Source organism: Martes martes (genome assembly GCF_963455335.1).
Source record: "Martes martes genome assembly, chromosome: 8".
NCBI lineage: Eukaryota > Metazoa > Chordata > Mammalia > Carnivora > Mustelidae > Martes > Martes martes.
Window position 1 is genome coordinate 25,684,611 of NC_137895.1, and position 22,896 is coordinate 25,707,506.

The 22,896-nt window shown below is 37.8% G+C and overlaps 1 protein-coding gene across 2 annotated transcripts in view; it reads left to right on the forward strand.

Moving 5' to 3' along the window:
* The first annotated feature begins 3,307 nt into the window (after positions 1-3,307).
* Positions 3,308-22,896, forward strand: part of NR2C1 (nuclear receptor subfamily 2 group C member 1) — a 46,056-nt gene continuing 26,467 nt past the window's right edge. Inside the window, exons 1-7 of one of the 2 annotated variants that reach the window (XM_080811427.1) lie at positions 3,308-3,538; positions 13,325-13,398; positions 16,152-16,382; positions 19,307-19,388; positions 21,123-21,302; positions 22,328-22,475; positions 22,565-22,655. In XM_080811427.1, the coding sequence (XP_080667553.1) occupies positions 13,345-13,398; positions 16,152-16,382; positions 19,307-19,388; positions 21,123-21,302; positions 22,328-22,475; positions 22,565-22,655 (786 nt within the window). In that variant the 5' untranslated portion in view covers positions 3,308-3,538; positions 13,325-13,344. Of the gene's footprint in view, positions 3,539-13,275; positions 13,399-16,151; positions 16,383-19,306; positions 19,389-21,122; positions 21,303-22,327; positions 22,476-22,564; positions 22,656-22,896 lie in introns of those variants that run through there. The other variant, XM_080811428.1, reaches the window with a different exon arrangement.

The window sequence follows — 22,896 nt, forward strand, 5'->3', positions numbered from 1 at the left end:
TTAGGCATCATCCAACGTTTCCGAACCTCTCTCCAACCTCTTTTCCCATTCTCTAGTACACCCAGTATGATCCTATTGTCCTTTGCCCAAGATCCTTAGTTCTCTTTTCAACCAAAAGCTTGATTCTTTGAGTATGTAGTAGTGTTCCTTAAAATAAGATCATCAGAGCAACTTTAATATAAAGCAGTAATGAAACAAGTTTAGAAGAAATCTTTCAAGTGTAGTTTGTTAAGCAGGGAAAGCCTGCTATTTTGTAATTTAGGTAAAATGTAAATGTTATCACAGCATATGTTGATCTGTCTTGAAGTATGCATCAATTTGTATTCCCATTTTTGAAATTTGAGATCCACTATAGTCAAATATAGTCACTTGGATTTCCAGAGAGGTAAATCCTGTTTGTCTTGTTATACCGTACATGCCTTGAAGTTAAATACTGTATCTGTTTCTCACAAAATACCTATCCTGTGTCTTTTAAGAGAAAATAGTTGTTGAAATGCACAGAAGGTGAGGACAGGATTCTTGTCATCTGCAACTCAAACACAGTACCATCACCCCCCCCCCATGCCCTCATTATAACTCAGATCTTAGACCTGCTCTTTCCACCATCCTGCAAGGCCATATTTGTAACTACCATTTTGAACTTCACATGACTTCACTTTCTGTTCCTCCAGATCTGTTTATTTTCCTCTGTAATGGAAAAATACTATTCTAGGCTCCAGAATCTGCCTCTGAGTCTCAACAAGACCCTCTGCTATTGCTCTTGTACCCAGTCCATCTTCATTCCTGTTATTGCACAGAGCCTGGCTCAAGTCCTTGTTACCTCTTCTCAATGATTAGAATAACTTTTCTTCTAATTCCATTGCCACCATTGCGTGGTCTCATTTTAAACACTGCCAGAGCTATCCTATAAAGCATAACTCTAACCTAGTTTCATCCCTGCTCTTTGCAGCCTCCATTGGCTTCCCAGTGGCTTGGCATGGAACACTTTTCCTCAGGTGTCACACGCTGCAGCTAAACTGACCCCAACCTTTCTTCTTTGTTCTCACCCTCTTCCCAACCCATTTCTGCCTATGTATTCAAGACTTATCTTTCTGTGATAGTTGGTCCTAGTTCCTTCTCTCTCCTATTCCTCCTCCCTTACTCCTCCAGACCAGAGTTAGTCTTTCCTTTCTCTATGTCTCCATAGCCTCTAGCTAGGAAACACACTTTCTTATGGTGCCTATCACATTCTGTCCTTGAGAATCTGAGACGAATCCTCAGTATCTGGCAGACTACCTTGCATGCTATGGACACTCAGTATTTGGTGAATTAAATTACTCCAAATGGATCCCTTCTGATTTTTTTTTTTAAGTGCCATCCATATACAAATATTCTGGAGCCTGTGCCACATTTAATATTCTCTAAAGGAAAATCTTTTGTTTTTAAATTAACATATAATGTATTGTTTGTTTCAGGGGTACAGGTCTGTGATTTATCAGTCTTAAACAATTCACAACACTCCCCATAGCACATACCATCCCCAATGTCTATCCCCCAATCACCCCATCCCTTCCAACCCCCTTCCCCTCCAGCAACCCTAAGTTTGTTTCCTATAGTTAAGAGTCTTTCATGGTTTTGCTCCCTCTCTGGTTTTATCTTGTTTCATTTTCTCTCCCTTCCTCTATGATCCTCTGTCTTGTTTCTCAAATTCCTCATATCTGTGAGATCATATGATGATAGTCTTTCTCTGATTGACTTATTTCACTTAGCATAATAGCCTCTAGTTCCATCCATGTCGTTGCAAATGGCAAGATTTCAGGGGTTTTGATGGCTGAGTAATATTCCATTGTATATATATATACACCACATCTTCTTTATCCATTCTTCTGTTGATGGATTATCTAGGCTCTTTCCATAGTCTGGCTATTGTGGACGTTGCTGCTATAAACATTGGGGTGCACGTGTCTAAAGGAAAATCTTCTCTGTGACTTTCCCTTTTAAGAAAAGAGATGATTTCTAGTAGGACTTAATTTTATTTTAAGATAAAGGTAGAGGAAATTTTCAAAAAGCCTCAGTATCAAATTCCCTTGGTGGGGGAGATGAAAGGAGGCAACTCTCTTTACTATGAGTTGGTCATAGCATGTTAAGAACCAATCTTGAAATACTATATTGTTTTTTTAAATGACATCAATTTCTAGAAACATTTTTTACTTAAAGTGGTAACAGTTTGTATCTTATTGTCCATATAGATAGAGATCCTTTATAAATAGTATTGTAAATAATGTCAATATGTATTATATTTATACAAAATAAATTTACTGTATCTGCTTTTGGTATGATGATGTCTTTTAAGTCATATATTTTTCTAGAATGACATATTTAAAGATGAACCACATGGAGGGGTTTTCAGAGAATGAGACATAAAGCATATTCCCCCTTTTAGGGATTGTTGCATGCCATTTTTCTGTGTCCTGTTGACTAGTTCCAGAGGGAAAGGACAGAGTAGATGTTCTCCTTCCCAGGGCACCTTTGTTTTTCCTGACTTGGGTTTCTGGCCTGAATCTGGAACTGCTTTTCTAGTGCTGATCAATACTAAAGAAATTTCAAGGACCCCTTATCTTAAAGTCCAAACCACACAGTTCTTTGCATGCAGGACTGCTCTTCCAGCCACATCTTTGTGCCACAGGTGGTCACTGTCATAATGTTCATTTCATGAACCTCTTCATTTCATGAATCTTTATAGACCACTAGGCATTGTCCTGTATGCTTGGGAATATACCACTGGACAAAAAAGCCAGCCTTCAAGAAGTTTATAGTCTAAGTGATAATAATTCTTGCTCCATTTAGCCACTATATGTGTTTACCCACAAGAGCTGATAAGTAAATCGTTGCCTGACTGTGGAGGCTTCTGCCCTAGCTTGTTTGTTTGTTTGTTTGATTGATTGATTGATTGATTGATTTTCCTAGCTTGTTTTATTTAAGGAAATTTTAAATATTTTATTGGGTTCCACCCCAACTTGTTAACTCCTCTAATGAACTTTAAGAGATACCCTAAAACAGAGCCCAATTTTCCACAAGTTACAAACCAATCTACCCAAAACTGATGAGGTTATCTACTATTACTAAAATGTGAAACGTCTCAAAACTTCCTTTAACAACCGACCACCTTTGGCACAAGGGATGCTAAGCGCGCGCGGCTTAAGTTCTTGATAAGGCCGCTCTGGCGGGGCAGTTTCCCTCCCAGCCGATAGGGGGCAGCGGCCCTTCAGAGGCTCGGTTTTCTCATTCCTCCACCCAGGGAACGTCACGACCTCCTCTCCGCTTCGCCACCAGTAATGCGCAGGCGCAGATGGGAGCACGTACCCCAGAGCCGAGGGAGGGGTCACGAACTCTGACCCCCCAAATACACAAACCCAGAAAGCTCCCTGCCCCCACTTTTCTTTACCCTACCCCCTTGAACTTTCTCCAACTTGTCCCTTCCCGGAACCCCAAGCGGCCACCACAGCGGGACTGTCCGGTCTACGCCCGGCGCGGGACGTAGCTCTTCGGAGAAGCGCCGGTAAGAAGTGCCGAGGAGGGAGAAAAGCAGCGGTGGCCGCGCCTGGGCCGGAGGGCGGGGTGTCTCTCCCAACTGCCAACGGATGCGCCCCCAGGTTCCCCAACAGCCTGCGGGCTGCGGCCGTCAGGGCCAGCCTGTATGGCGGCGCGGCGGCAGGCTGCTCGGGTTGGGTTGGGAGCGCGCAGAGTGGCCGGAGTGGCGGGGCCGAACGTGTGGGGCTCCTGAGAGAGGCTGAGACAGTAGCCGGGGCCGGAGCGCGGGGCGCGGAGGGTGGCGGGGTGCGGGAGGCAAGTCAGCCGAGCTGCACGGCGCGCACAGCAGCCTTTCCCCCGGCAACTCCTGCGGCGCCTCTGACCTTTCACCTACAGGAAAAGCTTCCGTCTCGGCGCCGCCGCCGCCGCCGCAGCTTCCCCCGCCTTGGAGAGCCGCGCGTCGCGGCCGGGCTCCGGGGCGCACCGCGGACTCGAGCGTCCGCGAGCCGAGGCCTCCGTCCCTTCCTGAGGTTGCTTACTAACTCTCGTGCCTGCACGGGACGGACGGAGCAGCGCCCTTGACTTGCGCGACAAATAGGGCGACAGCAGCCACAGCCTTTGGACCCGTATCTTTTGGGAAAAATGGAACGGCCCGGGGTCCTCACTGGCCTGGGCATGTCTAAACTTCCAGTAGTTCTTTTGTTAAGAAACTCTGCCTGCAACTCCTGCACATAATCGTTTCCTGAGTTACAAATGTTGCCAAGGTGTCTCATAGCCTTCTCTAAGTAGGTCGGCCTGTTTAAACAAACAAATGAAAGGAGAGGCAAAAAGACTGGAAATTAAAGCCTTTCGGGTTTTTGTTCCTCTGGATGTTGTCAGTAGGCCTTCGATTTAGACATTCTTGAACAACGTTGTATGGTTGCATGGTACACGATGATTGTTTTGAAATTTTGCTTGTATGTAGATCTAGAAGACGGATGTTCCTGTTCTTGTAAGAAAAAAAAAGGGGTGGTGGGTGGATGGTGAATTGCATATAAATGTAATATTTAATATTCTTTGTAGGAGCATTTCAGTCTTTTAGGACGAGTTTTGAGGGAGACACAAATCAAAGGCATCAGACATTCCTCAGATACTTTGTGTTTCTGCCACACAAAGCATATAATTCCTGCCCTTGGGGAATAGAAAAGACTAAAAAAATATAAATATAGTTACCTTTTTCTGATTTATAGGACCTTCTGCAACTTCTTTAAATCTTTTGTGAAAGCCCTGGGGAAATGTATCTTTACAGAAATTTTGCATATGATATTAAAAGTTAACAGAAGTCTCTTAGTGAATTCTAGTCAATTGGTTTAGTATACACAATAAATGCTGGACTCGCCTCAAAGGATTGGATTTTTTAAAAATTTGCACTGAGTGTTAAAAGTCAGGTGGAATTTAAGGGAAGGAAGAAGAGCTTAGAATGGTATGTTGAGGGATAAAGAACATCCCAGTTTGACCCCAAGAGAGGCCCCTCTTGGGACCTATAAGAGAGAAAATGGAAGGATGAAGTCAGACTATAAAGAAACTGTCTGCAGTGGCAGACATGTTTCAGAGGTTTAACAAATATTGAAAAAAAATAAAAGGAGAAGGATCAAAATTTTATCCTTTGACCATTAAAGAGACATTGATGGGTCTGAAGCAAGAGAATAAGATGTTTCAATTCTGTAAGTGCCCTGAGATACTGTTGCAGTATCGAGGGTGCAGACCACTAATGGTTTTGCCTTCTTGGTGCTTCTTGATGGTTCTGGCCTAATAGGGGCTTTTCATGTGCACAAAGTCATATATATTAAATGTATGTTCCGGAAACTCAACAGTAGCTGAAATTTTACCTGAAGGGTTAACTGGAAGACCTTCAAGGCTGCAAGAGGTTTTATGAACCCCTTGAAATTCAGCATATATTGTCATTTATAGTGTGAATGAATGTGAATTTGTGTTTTCTAGTGAGAGAAACCTTAACTACCATCAATTTCAAAGAGATATTTGACCCACTGTACTGGAAAAAATAGAATCATTCTTTTATGTCATATTTATATATTTTCAAATTTTGCATCCCCCGGAAGGAAATACATTTTGCATCATGACTCAGCACACTCACACAGATTAAACTGAAATAAAGTCTTAATGAGACTATTCTTACCCTCACTATATCTGATGCGCTCTTTTCTGTTTTCATAAAAAAAAAACATCTGACCTACTGTATTAATTTTGCGATCCGTTAGTGGCTCACAACACAAAGTTTGCAAAATACGTTTTGGATGACAGCAGCCTACATTCAGTTGATGGTAGTGCGGCTGGTGGAAAAATGAGCTGTTTCTGATGTCAAGAACACGGACTTAAAATTTTGAATCTGAACAGAAAAAGGACAGCACCATTCATACTCTCTTTTTTCTGTGGAGAAGATAAGTAGAAATGAGATCTTGGCAAATTGAAAAAACTCAGGGCCAAAAATGTAGGACTCTTGTTTTCTGAATGTTAATTAGCTCTAGAGCAGTAAAGACAGCATCCTCATGTTTTTTGCTTTGTCCCTCAAGCCAGTGAAAATAGTTAACCTTCAACGCCTAACTCAGATGTCTCTTGTATAGGGTTTTTCCAGAGCCTCCCTCCTAGTGTGGTGGTTCTGAACTCCTTTTGTTCATTTATTGAGCACTTTGTTCATTCAGCTTTCAGGAAAAACCTCTTACCTATAAAGAAACTTAACCATTGGTATAGATATTTTCACTGACATTGAATTTTTACTTTTTGAAGTAGATTATATTGAATCCATTTCATTTGTGTCATACACTTAGTAAGTAGTAGAACGAGATTGACTTGAGGTCTTAAGACATTACTACTTATGTAAACTTTGACCGTTTCTCTGTTTTTCTCTTTATCAATCCTTCTTAGTGTGCTTCATAACTTTTAGCACATGGTAATTTTTAAAAATCTGTTTTCTCATTAAAATATCAACCCTATAGAACAAAGATCTTTTCTGCCTTGTTCACTGTCAAGTCGCAAAGTCTCACAGTGCCTGGTAAATATGTTCCAGTAAATGCTTACTGAAGTTAGATGTGAATACTAGGCACTGTTAAATAGTAGAGGTTCATTGAAAACTACAGTTGTTTTCCTTAGAAGTCTATTAGAGATGGGTCATCTATGCGAAGGACAGGGTGTTGTAGAAGATACAGTAGGCGAAAGATGAGGGAATGCTTTCTTTCTGATTACAACTGTACATAACCATTCAAAAAGCAGAAAGGGAAAAGTAAATAGCCTCTAACTCTCACCGAGAAAAGTCACTTCACATTTGAGAATGTTTGTTTTTAGTCCTTGTGTGTTTTGCATAGTTAAAATCGTTTAAATAAAATTTTGTTTCTTGATCTTTGCCTTTAGTTTGTCATTAACACTTTCTCTTTGTCATTAAACATTTTCCTCATACATTAATTTAATGAAAAAAATTTTTGTACAAATCTGTGTTCTTTGTCTTTGCTAAGATGTCACCTTCTCACAAAGGCCATCTCTGACCTGTTTTTTTTTTTTTAAATGCATTTTCTTCCCTGTCCCAAGCATTTTGTCACTAGTCCCTGCTCTAATTTTCTCCATTCCACTTTTCACCATTTATTGGTGTCATATATTTGTTTGTTGTCTGTCAAACCTCACCAAAGTAGAAACTTCACAAGGCAGAGTCTGTTTTAATACTATCTGCTGTATCCCTAACACATAGAAAAATGCCTGGCCCATAGGAAGCACTAAAGAAGTATTTGTTGAGTAGAATAGTGAATGAATTATTATGTCAGTTAACATTTTTCAGACTCTTCATGCACATTGACACATTAACTTTTCTAAGAAGGTTATAGCAATTTAGACTTCCATCAGTATGTGAAGAATGCTTGTTTTGTCTAATTTTTGGAGTTAAATTTGGTGTTAGAAAACATACTGATCTGGTGATTCCATGGTCATGGTGGAAGGAGAAGTCATTAGCAAAGACATGGAAGCATGAGAAACATGGTAAATTCAAGGAATCACAAGTTGTGTGTATGGCTAGAATATAAGGTTTAACAAATGACACCTCAAATCCTTTAGAGAAAGGGAAGGCTTTGAAGATTATTAAGAGGTAAAATAATATTAAATACATATGTTAGAGCAGTCTGGCAGCAAAATATTATAGTTGCAATTAGGTGAGTATTACTGGATTTTTAAGTCAAGAAATTTGGAACTAAATTGGTTGTAGGTTGGATTGTCCATGGTCACTGAAGTCATCTATGTTGGTGGCAGGAAAGGGACAATACTCAGTATCAAAATTTTCAATGAATAATGGTTTTAGAGCATAGCTAATGAATGACAGTAGTAAAGTCATTAGAAACTATGGTATGACTGATTTAAAAGAATCTCAGAGGAAGTGATTTTGGTGAGGGAGAAAATAAGCCTTGTTCAGAGGCCTGCAACATTAGCACTGTCCTTGAGCTGTGTATATGTATATGTATACATATAAATACAAGATAAATAGTTTCATGCTTATTTGCCTATTTTAAAGTATTTTATTGTCTTCATTAAGAATAATGAGTGATTCCTTTAAAAAAAGAATAATATCTTTTAAATTTAATTTTTTTTTAATTTAAATCCAATTAACACATAATGTATCATTTGTTTCAGGGGTACAGGTCTGTGATTCATCAGTCTTATATAATACCCAGGAGTGCTCATTACAACACATACCCTTCCCAAGGTCCGTTACCCAGTTACCCCATCCCTCCAAGCCCCGCCTCTCCGGTAACCCTCAGTTTGTTTCCTATGATTAAGAATCTGTCTCCCTCTCAGTTTTCCTCTTGTTTCATTTTTTCCTCTCTTCCCCTATGATCCTTTGCCTTATTTCTTAAATTCCACGTATCAGTGAGATCATATGATTATTGTCTTTCTCCAGTTGACTTATTTCGCTTAGCACAAATTTAATTTTCTGTAGAAACTGTATCTCTTTACCCTGTTACTGAATTCCACTTCATGAGCTTCCTCATTTTTTAACTTAAAAGCTGGGAATAAAATCTGGACTGGTAACCCAAAACTAATTTGACTCTTTTCTACAGTCAGTAGTCTCTCCTCATCAGAATGATTCTGTTTATCAATATATCAGGGTAATTGATAACCCCTAATATCTTTTTATTTCATGAGAAAGTCTAATAGCTTCCAGTCCTTAAGGCTCCAGGTTTCAAGTTTTTAATGTTGAGGATTACAAGGCTGCATTGTCCTCACTCTTTATGCCTTTTTACCATCTTTAAAAAAATTGGGGTATGTTTAGAAAAAAGTGCAACAAAATTAATTTATTTTGTGAATTCTCTATAAACCGTGGAGGTTGTTTAAAACAGTATGGCTGTAAAACTAAATTTGTCTTTTACTAAACTCATGGAGCAAGAAATTAGAAGGAGTTTGATCTGGAAGTAGCCAAAAGGAGAATTCTTATAGAATATTTAAAAAGGTTTTTTACCCTTCTTTTTTTGAGAATTTCTCCATCTGACAACAGAAGATTAGTCAGTGCTGAAGTAAGCTTTTTGAGTAGCTTAGTGTTCAGTCGACTTCTGATTGAAGAATTCTATCAGTAGTAGAAACAAATTGAAGTGGTTTCCTGCCTCATGATAATTATATCAGTAGCCATGTCTATGCTAGTCTTCCATCTTTTGGTAAATAGACCTTCCAAAAATGGAAGTTGCCAATCCTACTATCGCATTAACCTTCCTTTCCCTCTTCCTGACCTGTGTAGCGATTAATTCCAAAGATAAGCACGTAACCTAAGCTGGGTCAATCAATCTTAACCAACATTTTAAAATTGTGATTAGAGAAGACTACTTTTCCTTTCCTGGTGCTTTACTAGAAAGTAGAAAATAAGCCACATAGGGAGAATAAGAATAAAGATAATAGGAAAGAAGGAAGAAAGGAAGGGAGGGAGGGAGGGAGGGAGGGAAAGGTAAGGAGGGAGGGAAGGAAGGAAGGGAGAAAGAAAGAGAGAAAGAAAGAAAATAGAGATAAGGAGATTCTTCACAGCATCACAAGCCCAAGTTCCAGTTTTTCCCAAGGTCAGCTCTGCTTGGATCCTAGCAGCATGTATCCTGTTTTCCCCACCCCCTGCCTTTCTGCTTAAACTAGCCATAGTTGAGCTTTTAGTGACTAAAGCAAAGTGACTGAATCCATTATCATAAATACCTAATTTTATGCCAAATAACCTATTTCATTTTTACCAATTTTTAGCATTTCCCCCTTGCTAAAACTTTCATTTATTAGAGTGAATAATTTCATTTATTAGAGTGAATAATACCATTCTCTGGGAATTTCTAAATTTTAGTAAAACATAATACATTTAGATATGATTTGTAATTTATTGTTTTAGAGTGAGAGAGAGCGCAGGAGGAGTTGGGGGGTGGTGGCAGGCAGCAAGAGAGAGAGAATCTTAAGCAGGTTCCATCTCACATTCTTGAGATCGTGACCTGAGCCAAAATCAGGAGTCAGACGCTTAACCAATTACCCCATAATTTTTGATTAGATAGTTTGCCTCCTTTTTGCAAATGGAAAAAAAAATTAATGAATAAGGTTATATGATGTATTTTAATTATTTTACAGATCTATTTACATATAAATATGTATTGTACTCCTTGATAGTTTAATGAGAAAAGTAATAATAAAATTGAGATTATAGATTTGACTTCATATCATTGTGTCTGTGCCTTTCTAGACTTGAATCTTAAGTTGATAAGCTGACAGATAACCTAACGGGCTTTACAGACACATAACAGGCTTTACAAGTAGGAGAAGGTAAATAGTTTGATACTGCAACATGTGCACCATACATATCTATGTGTGGTTGGAGAGGGGTCCAAAGGGCAAAAATTGTTCTTAGTCCGCCTTTCTGGTCAAATCTGTTCCCTAATTTCCTCTCATTTCTGTTTCACTCAATACAAATTAGATATACGCTCATTGAGGTAAGTATCTCAAAAACTTTCCGTAAGCTTTCTTTTGCTAACCAGTTTGAATTATATGGATCTATAAAACAATATGAGATAAGAGCTCTAGACTACTGCAGTAATGCAGAAGGCTTATATACAAAGAAGTAGAAAGGAGTGCCTGGGTGGCTCAGTCAGTTAAGCATCTGACTCTTGTTTTCAGCTCAGGTCATAATCTCAGAATTGGGAGACTGAGCTCCACATTGCGCTCTGTGCTGGGCATGGAGCATACTTAAGATTTTCACTACCTCTCCCTGTGTCCCTCTCCCCCTGAAAATAAATAGAAAGAAGTAGAAAATTGATGTATTGGACCACAAAATGGAATCTACCAAATACAGGCATGTGTATGTTTTTCTGAAGAGGGTGGATAGATTCTCTAAGCTTAGAGTTTGTAACTCCAAAAGTTATGAATTCATTGTCATTTCCTGCTCTTTTCTTCAGAAGCCAAAAAACAAAAAACAAAAAAATCGAATATCCCTAAATTCGGTACTCAGGAATACTGTTCCAAGAATATTAACATTGAAATCCTTTAGCGTTGTATTACCTGTAGCATTGCTGATGACAAAGTACACAATTAGTATGAACCTGTACGTGCATAAATACCATGCACATATGTGCATCACACATAATACCTTCATACTCTTTGGTCTCTTCTGCTAAAATGATAGTTGATTTAGTGTAATTTTTTGCTCATTTAATAGTACTGAGATTTAACTTCAGTCTTTTCTATTCATGTACTTTTTAAGTAATCAAACATTAATAATATATATAAATGGTTTATCCACCTAATTTTTCACTATGAAGTAGCTTGTTTGGTTCTAATGTGCTGATAACACCATTGATTTTAGGATTTCTGGAAAAGATTGCTTTAAACTGGGTTTTTGTTTTCTACTTACAATTAATTTTTTATGTGTGGTAATACTTGTAGGTAAAATTTTGAAGAAACAGACACTTATTCAGTGAAAAATAAGTCTGTATTCTGGCCCTGTTCCCAAACTTCCAGTTCTCCCTAGAGGTAGTCGCTATAATTATTTTCTTTGGTGTTCTGTCAGGTAGTTTTTCTTCTCTGTAGGTAGCATTTTAAAGCTTTCCTTACATATATCATGCATGTTTCTTACTAGGTTTGTACCTAAGTATTATGGGCTGAATATTCTCCTACTCTCTCCAAAATTCATATTGAAGTCCTGGCCCCCGGTACCTCAGAGTGTGACTGTATTTGACAGGCCTTTAAAGAGGTAATTGAGTTAAAATTAGGTCATTAGGTTAGGCCCCAATCCAATATGACTGTTATCCCTATTAAAAGGGATTACAACACAGGCGCAAACAGAGGGAAGATATGAAGAGACAAAAAGAAGGCAGCCGTCTACAAGCAAAGGAGATAGATCTCAGAAACCAACCCTTCTGACAGCTTGTCTCAGAGTTCTAGCCTCCAGAATTGTGAGAAAATTTAAATTTTTTTGAAGATTTATTTATTTCAGAGAGTGCGTGCGAGCTCAGGTGGGAGGGGCAGGGAGATAGGGGCAGAGGGAATGAATCTCCAGGAGACTCTGAGCTGAGCATGGTGCTCTCTCAGGACTCTGAGATCACACCTGAGCAGAAACGAAGAGTCAGTCGGTCAGCCGAGCCACCCCAGCGCCCTTGTGAGAAAATTAATTTTTATTGTTTGAATTATCTAGCCAGAAGTAGTCCTGTTAGCCTTTGTTATGTCAGCCCCAGCAAACCAATACAGATTTTTGGTACTGGGAAGTAGGGTGCTGCTGTAACAAATGGCTAAAAATTTGGAACTAGGAGATAAATAGAGGCTGGCAGAGTTTTGAGATGCATGCTACAAAAAGCCTAGATTGCCTTGAAGAGATTGTTGGTAGAAATAGAGGTGCCAAAAGCAATTTGGGTGAGGATCCAGAAAGAAAAGGGAACAGTAGAAAAGCTTCTGTTATCTTAGAGATACACAGATAGCTTCATGAACAGAATGTTGATGAAAATAATAAACATTAGAGGCACCTGGGTGGCTCACTTAGTTGGACTCTGGTTTCAGCTCAGGTCCTGATCTCATGAGTCGTGGGATCGAGCCCTGCATGATGCTTTGTACTCGGTGCTCAGCAGGGAACCTGCTTGAAGATTCTCTCCCCCTGCGCCCCCCCCCCCCCGCATGGGCACGCTCTTTCTCAAATAATAAATCAGTCTTAAAATAATAATAATAAAGGGGCACCTGGATGGCTTAGTTGGGCCTGTGACCCATCTTTGAATCTTTCTCCCCTTCCTGGAAGGATAACAAATGTTTGAAACCGAATAGCTCTACCGGCCCATCTAGAAGAATCACACAAGTCCAGCGGTTTTTCTCCATTTCATCCGATCTACAGCCCCTTCAGTCCAAGCTGGCAACATTTCTGCTGATACAGAATTCTCAGAAATCTTACTGCCTTCCCTGCAATTCATGGGAGTGGCAGCCCAGAGGACACAGGCCCAGGGAGCAGCTCTGTTTCCTCAGTTGGTTCCAGAGAGGATGAAGCCACTGCTTTTCAGTCTAGTCTTTGAAAAGTAAAATTTTTTGGTCTTGAATCATTTTTTTAATAGATCTTTTCAAAATACATAAAAGCAGAGAGAATAATTTCATGAGCCCCTGTATAAACTTCACCAGTTTTCAGTAATTGTCAGTGCATGGCCAGTCTTGTTTTGTTTATTCCATCCTTCCACCGCCTACCCCAACTGGATTATTTTGAAATAAATCTTAGCTATCATGTGTTTTCATTTGTAAATTCTTCAGTAAATATGTTTCATGAGTATAATTGTGAAAAGGCATCTTTTTATTCTGGCAGGACTTTTTGGCAATTAGAACATGGCAACCATAGAAGAAATTGCACATCAAATTATTGAACAACAGATGGGAGAGGTATGTTTGATTTACAGTTCATTTGCAGATCCATGAAACTTATTTAAATCAAATGTATACGGGTGCCCTCGTGGCTCAGTCAGTTAAGCATCTATCTTCGGCCCAGGCTATGATCCCAGGATCCTGGGATTGAGTCCCATGTCAGGCTCCCTGCTCGATGGGCAACCTGCTTCTCCCTCTATACTACTTGTGCTCTCGCACATGCTGTCTCTCTCTCTCACAAATAAATAAAATATTTTTTAAAGTAAGTAAATAGGGGCGCCTGGGTGGCTCAGTGGGTTAAAGCCTCTGCCTTTGGCTCAGGTTATGGCTCCGGGGTCTTGGGATCGAGCCCCGCATCAGGCTCTCTGCGGGGAGCCTGCTCCCCCCTGCCCCCCCTCCCCGCCTGCCTCTGCCTACTGTGATCTCTGCCAAGTAAATAAATAAAATCTTTAAAAAAAAATTTTTTTAAGTAAATAAATCAAATGTATATGCTAGGTTCTGAAGGTACAGAAATAAAAGATATTCTCAACTTTAAGGTAGCTTTAAATCTAGTGGGGAATAGTCGAATCATCCCACAGTGGTAAGGGCTATAATAGATGACTATATGGAGTGTTATGGGAGTGCAGAAGAAAAACAGCTAATGAAGAGTTGTGGAAGGGTGACGAGACCTGGAAGAATTATGCCCTATTCCTTAGTAAGAGGTACCGTAATCCAGAGGTTTTCAAAGTGTCATCTAGTGACTCTTTTCAGAGAGTCAGCAAGGTCAAAGCCATTTTCATAATAATACTGAAATGTTATTTTCCCTTTATTTTTCCAGGGGCTACCTGCCATGTAATGATATTTTATGATGAAACATGTCAATATATAAAAGGTGTACATCATTCAGTGGGCCAGTGTGATATTACAAAACCACTGACAAGTGAAGTATTCATTCAAATTGCAGGATAGATCAGTGGATTTTAGTATAATTTCTGATTTCACATTGCAGCTAGCCTTTAAAAAGCTACCACTTATCAAGTTTGAATGTGCTGTCAAAGAACTACCACACGGTACATGCACCTAAAGCTCTTTAAGAAATAAGTTTGTTAGCCATTAGAATTGTGTTTACTTCATGGTAATATTATTGATAGAAATAATCCACAGTGAAGTGAAGCCTACAACAGCTTAAGAGTTACATGGTAAAATTTGTTATGAACTGATTCAAATTCACATCTTAAAGGTAAAATGGAAAATTGTTAGGGAAGATGGTGGTGGAGATAACCTATGTAAAATAAGATTGACAGCAGTGAAAAGTACACCCAGAAAAGGAGGACATGTTGGCAACAGGGGTCAACAAAGAAAATTCAAATTGGCAGCAGCTATAATTGTTGCAGTTCTATTCTAGACAAAAACTGATAAGTAATTCAGAACTTCATTGTAAATTTTGCATAGAAAAGAATCTTGAAAATAATTTTAGGGAAATGGAAAAAAGTTGGAAACAAACCAATTTTGCAATTTTGAATTTGAACCAAGGGATTAAATTAGCGTAATGAGTTTTCTCTGCAAAATATTTGCTCAACAACAACAAAAGCCCTCAGCGCTGGGCCAGTTCTCTAATTCATGAATTTGCTCTTCCCCAGGCTCCTCCAACTCAGTAGAGAGCAATCCTGTCCTCCCAGTTGCTCAGAGCAAAATTTGGTAGTCATCCTTGACTTTTCTCTCCTTATATTCCACATCTAGTCCATCAGCGTATCTTGTCGCATATCCCTTCATAAACTATCCCAAATCCAATCATCTTTCTCTTCTAGCATGGCCACTACCCTGTACCCTGCTGGCATCTCTGCCCAAATGTAATTCCCAGATACTGCCAGTGTGTGAGCAGTAGCATTCTTTCTGGTCCCCCTTAATGCTTCTCTTGAATATCACAGGCTAGTCTATGAAACTAAATCTAGAATTACCCTTTTTGAAAAAGATCTTGCCACTCTGCTCTGTGATCTTCCAGTGGATCTTCATTTCACACAGGAGGAAATCCAGATTTTGTAGTCCTTACACAGGCCATGTGGCTCCTGCTGGCGCTCGGACCCCATCTTTTACCATAATCCCTTCTGCCACATAGCTCTCTTGAAGTGCCTCTTGCCTCACATATGTGAGACACATAGCTTCCTCACATATCTTCCTGCCCCATGGCCTCTACCTATATCCCAGGTAGAGGATGAACTTCCTCTCGCTAGCCCTAAGCTTTGTCTGCTGCGTCACTCAGGTCTGTGCAAAAGCCATCTCCTCATGGCTTTTGTTCCATTAGTGACTCTCACCAGCTCTACCCTGCTTTATTTTTTCTTTGTAGCACTTGATTCCATCTGACAATATTATTTGCTTATTTGTTTTTTATCTGCCTTTCCTCAATAAAATAAAAGCTTTATGAGAACAAAGGTTTTGTTTTGTTTATTGCTATATTCCAGGACCCAGAACAAACAATGCTTGGCAAATGGAATGTACCCAGTAAACATTTTTCTAAATGGAAGGTGGGAGGGAAGGGGAAGGAAGAAATCAAAATAGTAAGGTCCAAATGTTTTTACTATTGTACCTTTATTTGCACATTTGTTTTTCTATAGGATGGGATTTTGTGGGAGTAGAATTGCTAGTTTAAAAGGTATGTATGTATGTGTATTGAATTGACTATATATGTAATGGTATGCTTTCCTAGCTTTGTCTGAAAGTAGGAGAAAATTGTGCCCTTAGAGAAAAAAAAAAGATAAGTTGAATTGATTACTAATTTGACATGATTGTGTTAGATTGTTACTGAGCAGCAAACTGGCCAGAAAATCCAGATCGTGACGGCACTTGATCATAACACACAAGGCAAGCAGTTCATTCTGACAAATCACGATGGCTCTACCCCAAGCAAAGTCATTCTGGCCAGGCAAGATTCCACTCCAGGGAAAGTTTTCCTCACTACTCCAGATGCAGCAGGTGTTAATCAGTTATTTTTTACAACTCCTGATCTGTCTGCACAACATCTCCAGGTAAATAACTTTAGAGTGTCTTTTCATCTTACACTTGAAAGAATTAAAAAGCACGTCATAAGTATAAGTGATGTTAAGACTTTATGTCCTACCTGGTCCGTAGGAAAAGTTGCATAAAATTATGTGCTATGCAGATTATCTGTGGTGACTGCCCTTTCCTATATGCCATGGTACTCTTTCTCACGCACCCTCACATCCATATATTCGGTGGGAGGGAGTTGTTAGTTTCAGATAATAAGATCTACTCTGGTTAGTTTGTCCAGGAAGGGGTTTCATAAAGGGTATAGGGAATTCACAGAATTGTTGGGAAGATACAGCTCCAGTTCAGGTTTCCAAGAATAACCACTTAGAGGTGCTGCAGAACTGGCTTCTAAGAGGCCTGCTGCTTCTGCGTGGTTAGGAAACTGCCAAATTAAAAACCTCTTCATGGTAGCAGCACTTTCCAAGACCATACTGCCTAGGCAACAAGAAGCTGCCAGATCAAGAAGTCAGTATTATGGCTGCGTCTTCGACAGTTGCCTCCTTGGTTGTCATCTGTATCTTCCTTCATGTAGCAGACCGTTTTGTCCCCACTGTCTGCTTTAACACTAGAAGTCAGTCAGTCATCTAGATTAACTTCACATCATTTTAATTTTTTTTCACATCATTTAAATTTTTGCTAGTTATATATTTTTCGAAGAGTTAAGGCTTATACATGCTGCGTGCCTGTGATTATGTAGATATTTTCACTGCTGGTTCCTGTGATTGAACACAAATCCAACAAACCTTTAAGTTTGCCTTTGGGGACTCTTTGGTGGAGTTCCCACTTAAAATTGAATTCTCTGTTTTGTGATGAAAATCTGATCGAAGAAAATTCCTTTTAGGATTGAAGAACTAGTTCATAAAATACAAAATTTTCCCTTTATATCCTGATAGATTTTGTTATTCTTCTAATTGCATCATTTGTATTATTTTTAGAAACACCTAAGGTAAAAAGTGGATGGGATTATATGAAGTTACTTTATCAACAAGGCAGAAGTCACTAAAAAAATTTATAACATCATGACTACCTTAAGTTCTTTTTATCAACAGATTCGATTTAAAAAGTTGTGTAGTTACAGAAATATTGAACTGTTAGTACAGTCTCCATATAACCTCTCAACAGTTTCTCCTATTAACATTTTATATTAATATGATACCTTTATTATGATTAGTGAGCTGATTTTGATATATTATTTACTAAAATCCATAGATGTTTTTAGCTTTCCCTGATTTTTTTTTCTTTCCCTGATTTTTACCTAATATTCTTTTTGGTTCCAGGATACCATATTACATTTAGTCATCATGTCTTCTTAGATTCCTGTTAGCAGTGACAGTTTCTCAGACTTTCCTTGTATTTGATGACCTTGACGATTTTGAGGTTTACTGGTCAGGTATATTGTAGATGGCCCTGCTATGGGATTTTGACTACTGTTTTTCTCATGATTAGACTGGGATTGTTGGTTTTGGTGAGCAGGATCACAGAGGTTAAGTGCCATTTTCATCACATCATATCAAGTGTACTTACTATCATCATGTTTTATAACTGGTGACACTGATCTTCACCACCTGGGTGAAGTAGTATGTATCAAATTTCTCCACTGTAAAGTTGTTCTTTTAAAAAAATTTATCTGTTCCAGAAAAAAAGATAATATTGGTAATTTGCCTACTTTATGGATCACCCCTCAGGGCAAAGAAACAAATAGGTATAGGATAAAATTCCCCTGGGCCAAGAAGATTGGATTTCTGATCTAGTGACCTAAAGGATGTGGTCAAGTCTCTTAATCAATATTTCTTCTACCCTTAGGAATAATAGCAGATAAAAGACTAGCACCATTCACAATAGATGCACTGTTAAGAAAAAGAGTGATACCTTTCATAGATGCTTTCAAAGGACAGCTATTTTTTTTAAAGTTTCTATTAAAAACTAAATTTTTATGATGAGATAAGAAATTATGCCATTATAACATAGCAAGGGACGGCTATTTTAAGGACTGTTTGAAGTTTTTTAAATCAGAATTACTCCTGAAGGCATTCACACCCCTAAGAGATGAAAAAGAGTCAAAGTGGAGGATTAGTGTGTGGGTTGTTTTAAAGCCAGGAGGCTATATGGTGAATGCCCTATCACATTTTGGGGATTGAAGTAATCTCTTCATGTTTCAAAAGATTGGGGGGAAAAAATGATTAAAAGTTTAGAAGATAAAAGAAAAAACTAGTACTTTTTTACAGCAATCTATTAGCTGCAACTAAGTGATTAGCTCTTTATATAATTTAAGAGAGTTTGTAATTTGCCCAAGGCCTCTCTACCCAGTTCCACTAACCTGCTACTGTTTATGAGACTCTGTAGCCCAGGCTGTCAGTGTTTACACCTGATCCAAATCTTAGATAACTCATTGATGGAATATTTATCAATCATTTCCATAATTATAAGTAAATAACTCAAAAAAATTTTAACTGTTCTATTTTAAAAATTCAATTATCTTTCTATGATTTTATAGATTATTTTTCCATGTGGAAAAATTCTGAGCTGTTTAATGACATGTCATGATAGGGCTGATAATTGCTGCAGTAATTTGATATGTTGAATGAATAATGAATAATAAATGCTTAATAGGTAAGATACATTAAATACTCATGTATTTGAGTGTTTAACAGTGTTTAATGAGATTGTTATGGAACAAATTTAAAAGGCATTTTTCCTACCTTTGTTTCTAATAACATTGAAATTTTTCTTTATATATAAAGAAAATTAATAGTTTAATTGATATATGCATAATAGAGTTCAAAGTCTCAGAATAACTTAAAGAAAACAATAATTAAGACTGACTTTTCTTTTACATTTTATTTAAAAGCATTATTAACAAATTATTGTTCTGGGTTTTTTTGTTTTGGGGGGTTTTCTTTAGCTCTTAACAGATAATTCTTCCCCGGACCAAGGACCAAATAAGGTTTTTGATCTTTGTGTAGTATGTGGAGACAAAGCATCAGGTAACATTTTAAAAATAACCTTCTATGTGTGTTGTGTTGTTAAAATAACTACCATACTACCGTGTTTCTTCTTCTGAAAGTAAAAAGAAAAGAGCATGTTGTTTTTATGATTCATATTTGAAGCCTATAAAATTTAACTGATTTTTCCCCAAAGCTTTTTATTCATCTAAAGTTTTATTTTACTTGAATCCAATTTAATTTGCTCTTCCAATGACATAAAAATGCATATTTTGAAGAATTGTGAAAAACAGTAAAAAAAAGATTTGCCTATTTATTAGGGTGGCAGAGAGAGAGAGGGAGAAAAACTTAAGCAGACTCCACACTGAGCTTGGAGCCCCCACACAAGGCTCAGTTTCATGACCCTGAGATCATGATCCGATCCAAAACCAAGAGTCAAGGACTTAACCAACTGTGCCACCTAGGTCCCCCAAAGACTTTTGCTTTTTTTTTTTTTAAATTTTTAAAAAAGATTTTATTTATTTATTTGGTAGAGAAATAGAGAACACAAGCAGACAGAGTGACAGGCAGAGGGAGAGGGAGAAGCAGGCTCTCCCCTGAGTGGGGAGACTGATGCAGGGCTTGATCCCAGACCCTAGGATCATGACCTGAGCCAAAGTCAGCTGCCTAACCGACTGAGCCACCCACGCACCCCGAATTTTGCTTTTTAAATGTAAACTGAATATGTGGAAATTTTTCTTGAAAATAAAGTCAGTTTTGTCAAAGGAATTGCTTAAAAATGAGTTGTGTCCTTATTAATACATAACATTGTTGCTAACTTACCTGCTGAGCCCTGTTGCTAGTCCACGTATATAAAATTGAGATGGAAAAGCTCTGATTACTCTTTAATGCTGTGCATAGCTGAGCAGCATTTCTCCAAGTACTATTACTAGTACTCAGGTTTATGTCATTTTAGTTATGGTCATTGTTATTTTATGACAGGAAAGCACCTGTGTTCACTCATATATAATCTTTAATCTTTTCCATAGCTTCATTGCAACAATCTCCACTACAGCTTTTCCCAGAGTATGTTCAATTTAATAGATGTTTATCAAAGAAATGGCCTGTGAAGTGGTAGGTTAATCAAAGTGTGACAGATTTCTCCAGAAACTTAAAAAGTGGAACCCACGGTGAGAAGAGATTACTATAGGGGTACCTGGGAGGCTCAGTTGATTAAATGTCTGACCCTTGATTTCAGCTTAGGTCATGATCTCAGGGTTGTGAGATCAAGCCCCATAGAGGCTCTGTACAGAGCATGTAGCATGCTTAAGATTCTTTCTCTCCTCCTCCCTCTATCCTTCCTCACCCACACCCTCCCCCAAAAAGAGAATACTGTAGCTCAAATACTAATTGATGTATCTTTTTTTCAAGCAGAGTTTTCAGAATAAAATATCCTTATATAATGTACAAGAATTATAATTTATAAGTGATCTCAGAAGTGAAAATAGTTTTTACTTATGGTGTTATGGGTGGTTTTGCTTTTCCTCTTTCCAAAATTTTCCATATCATTGTTAAGGTTACTTTACAGAATTAAAAATTCATACTATTTAATATATTTATCAAAGAATATGGTTGTTTCATTCTCTGCTTAGTAACTCCTAAAAAATTTTTCCATGTCACAGACTCAAAAATGATTTCATTACATATATTGTTGTTACTTAAAGGGAAGAAATGGGCTTATTTCCATTTCTGTTCAAAAATACATGACTTTTGTTTTCTTAAACATCTTGTCTCTAGGGCGTCACTATGGAGCAGTAACCTGTGAAGGCTGCAAAGGATTTTTTAAAAGAAGCATCCGAAAAAATTTAGTTTATTCATGTCGAGGATCAAAGGACTGTATTATCAATAAACACCATCGAAACCGCTGTCAATACTGCAGGTTACAGAGATGTATTGCATTTGGAATGAGACAAGATTGTATGTATTAGCTTTAAAGGAGAACATAATTTTAAGAATTCAGCCAGCCTCTAGAAATATGTCACAGTTAACACAATATGTGAATATGTGTGCTTTTTAATTTACAGTATTCCAATTAACAGATTAGAAATGTATGCATATGCATGTATTTTTATTCATTCAACAATATATTTATTGTCCATATGCTATGCATGTATATATGTTTGAACATGGGGTTTTTAAAAACCCACCTAACTAGATAACAGTTTAGTTTTTGATTAAACTACTAAGGTGATAAGTTGGGTAGCTAATATTGATTGAGTTCTCACCATACCTAACTCTGTGTATAGCATAGGAATTAACTTATTTCTTCTCATAGCAAAATACCGTGCAGTAGGTACTACTCTTACCCATTTTACATTTGAGTAAACAGATTGAGTAACTTGCCCAGGGTCACATAACTATTAAGTGGCAGAACTCAGATCTGAATCTTGGAAGGTTTTTTTTTTTTTTTTTTTTTTTCTCAGAAAATGTATATTTAACAACTAAACTATACTATCCTATGTATCATGAAATAAAATCCTATAAAATAAGTGAAATATACTACCTGTATTTTATAAATGGAGATTATAAACAGTTGAATTACTTCTCAGAAATCTCTCTGCCCTTAACTAGAAAAGGTTTAGCTTTTTGTGGCTATTAGTATTATTTTCAGTTGGTCTGATATTATTTTTTTTAACTCTCACATAGATAGGTAAGAGACTCCTATCTTCAGCTTTTCCTTCTTGATGGTGAGCTTTTAAAAAATAAGTTCTCTACATTTCTACCACAGCTGGGTCAGGGAGACAAAAGAGAACAAGGGGTGCAGATTACTATTCCAAAGCAACTTTGTTGAAGTTGGAAATAATTTCTAAAGATTAAGGATTATCTTTAGAGTTCAGTTATGGTAACTGTCTCCCATGAACAACCTTGCTGACTTAATGGTTACATTTATAATTGCCTATACATTCCGCACTGTGATGTAATAGCTTCATGCATTTTTGTAGCTGTTCAGTGTGAAAGAAAACCTATTGAAGTATCACGAGAAAAATCTTCCAACTGTGCCGCTTCAACAGAAAAAATCTACATCCGAAAAGACCTTCGAAGTCCATTAGCTGCAACTCCAACTTTTGTAACAGATAGTGAAACTGCAAGGTATAGTACAAACAAGCAAAACATACATTAAGTAGCTGGTGCTTTGTTTTTCTTCCCAGTGAAACTAAATGTGTACTTGTTTGTTACAGGTCAGCAGGACTGTTAGATTCAGGAATGTTTGTGAATATTCACCAGTCTGGAATAAAAACTGAGTCAACTGTGCTGATGACACCAGATAAGGTGTGTTTAGTGCAATTAATTTAAAGCTTAAATTTTTTTTAGCTTTTAATATTTTTTTCTTTTTCTTCATCTCCGCCATTACTTTGGTTAATTGATCTGGTCTTAAATATTCCCTATTACAAGTTGCTTTTTTAAAAATATAAATGATCCACTATTTGATAGTGTCAAGTGACAGCTAAAACAGTTTAGTAACAAATTTGACGGCTTTATTCAAGGGAAAACAATCCATAGATCAGGAGAG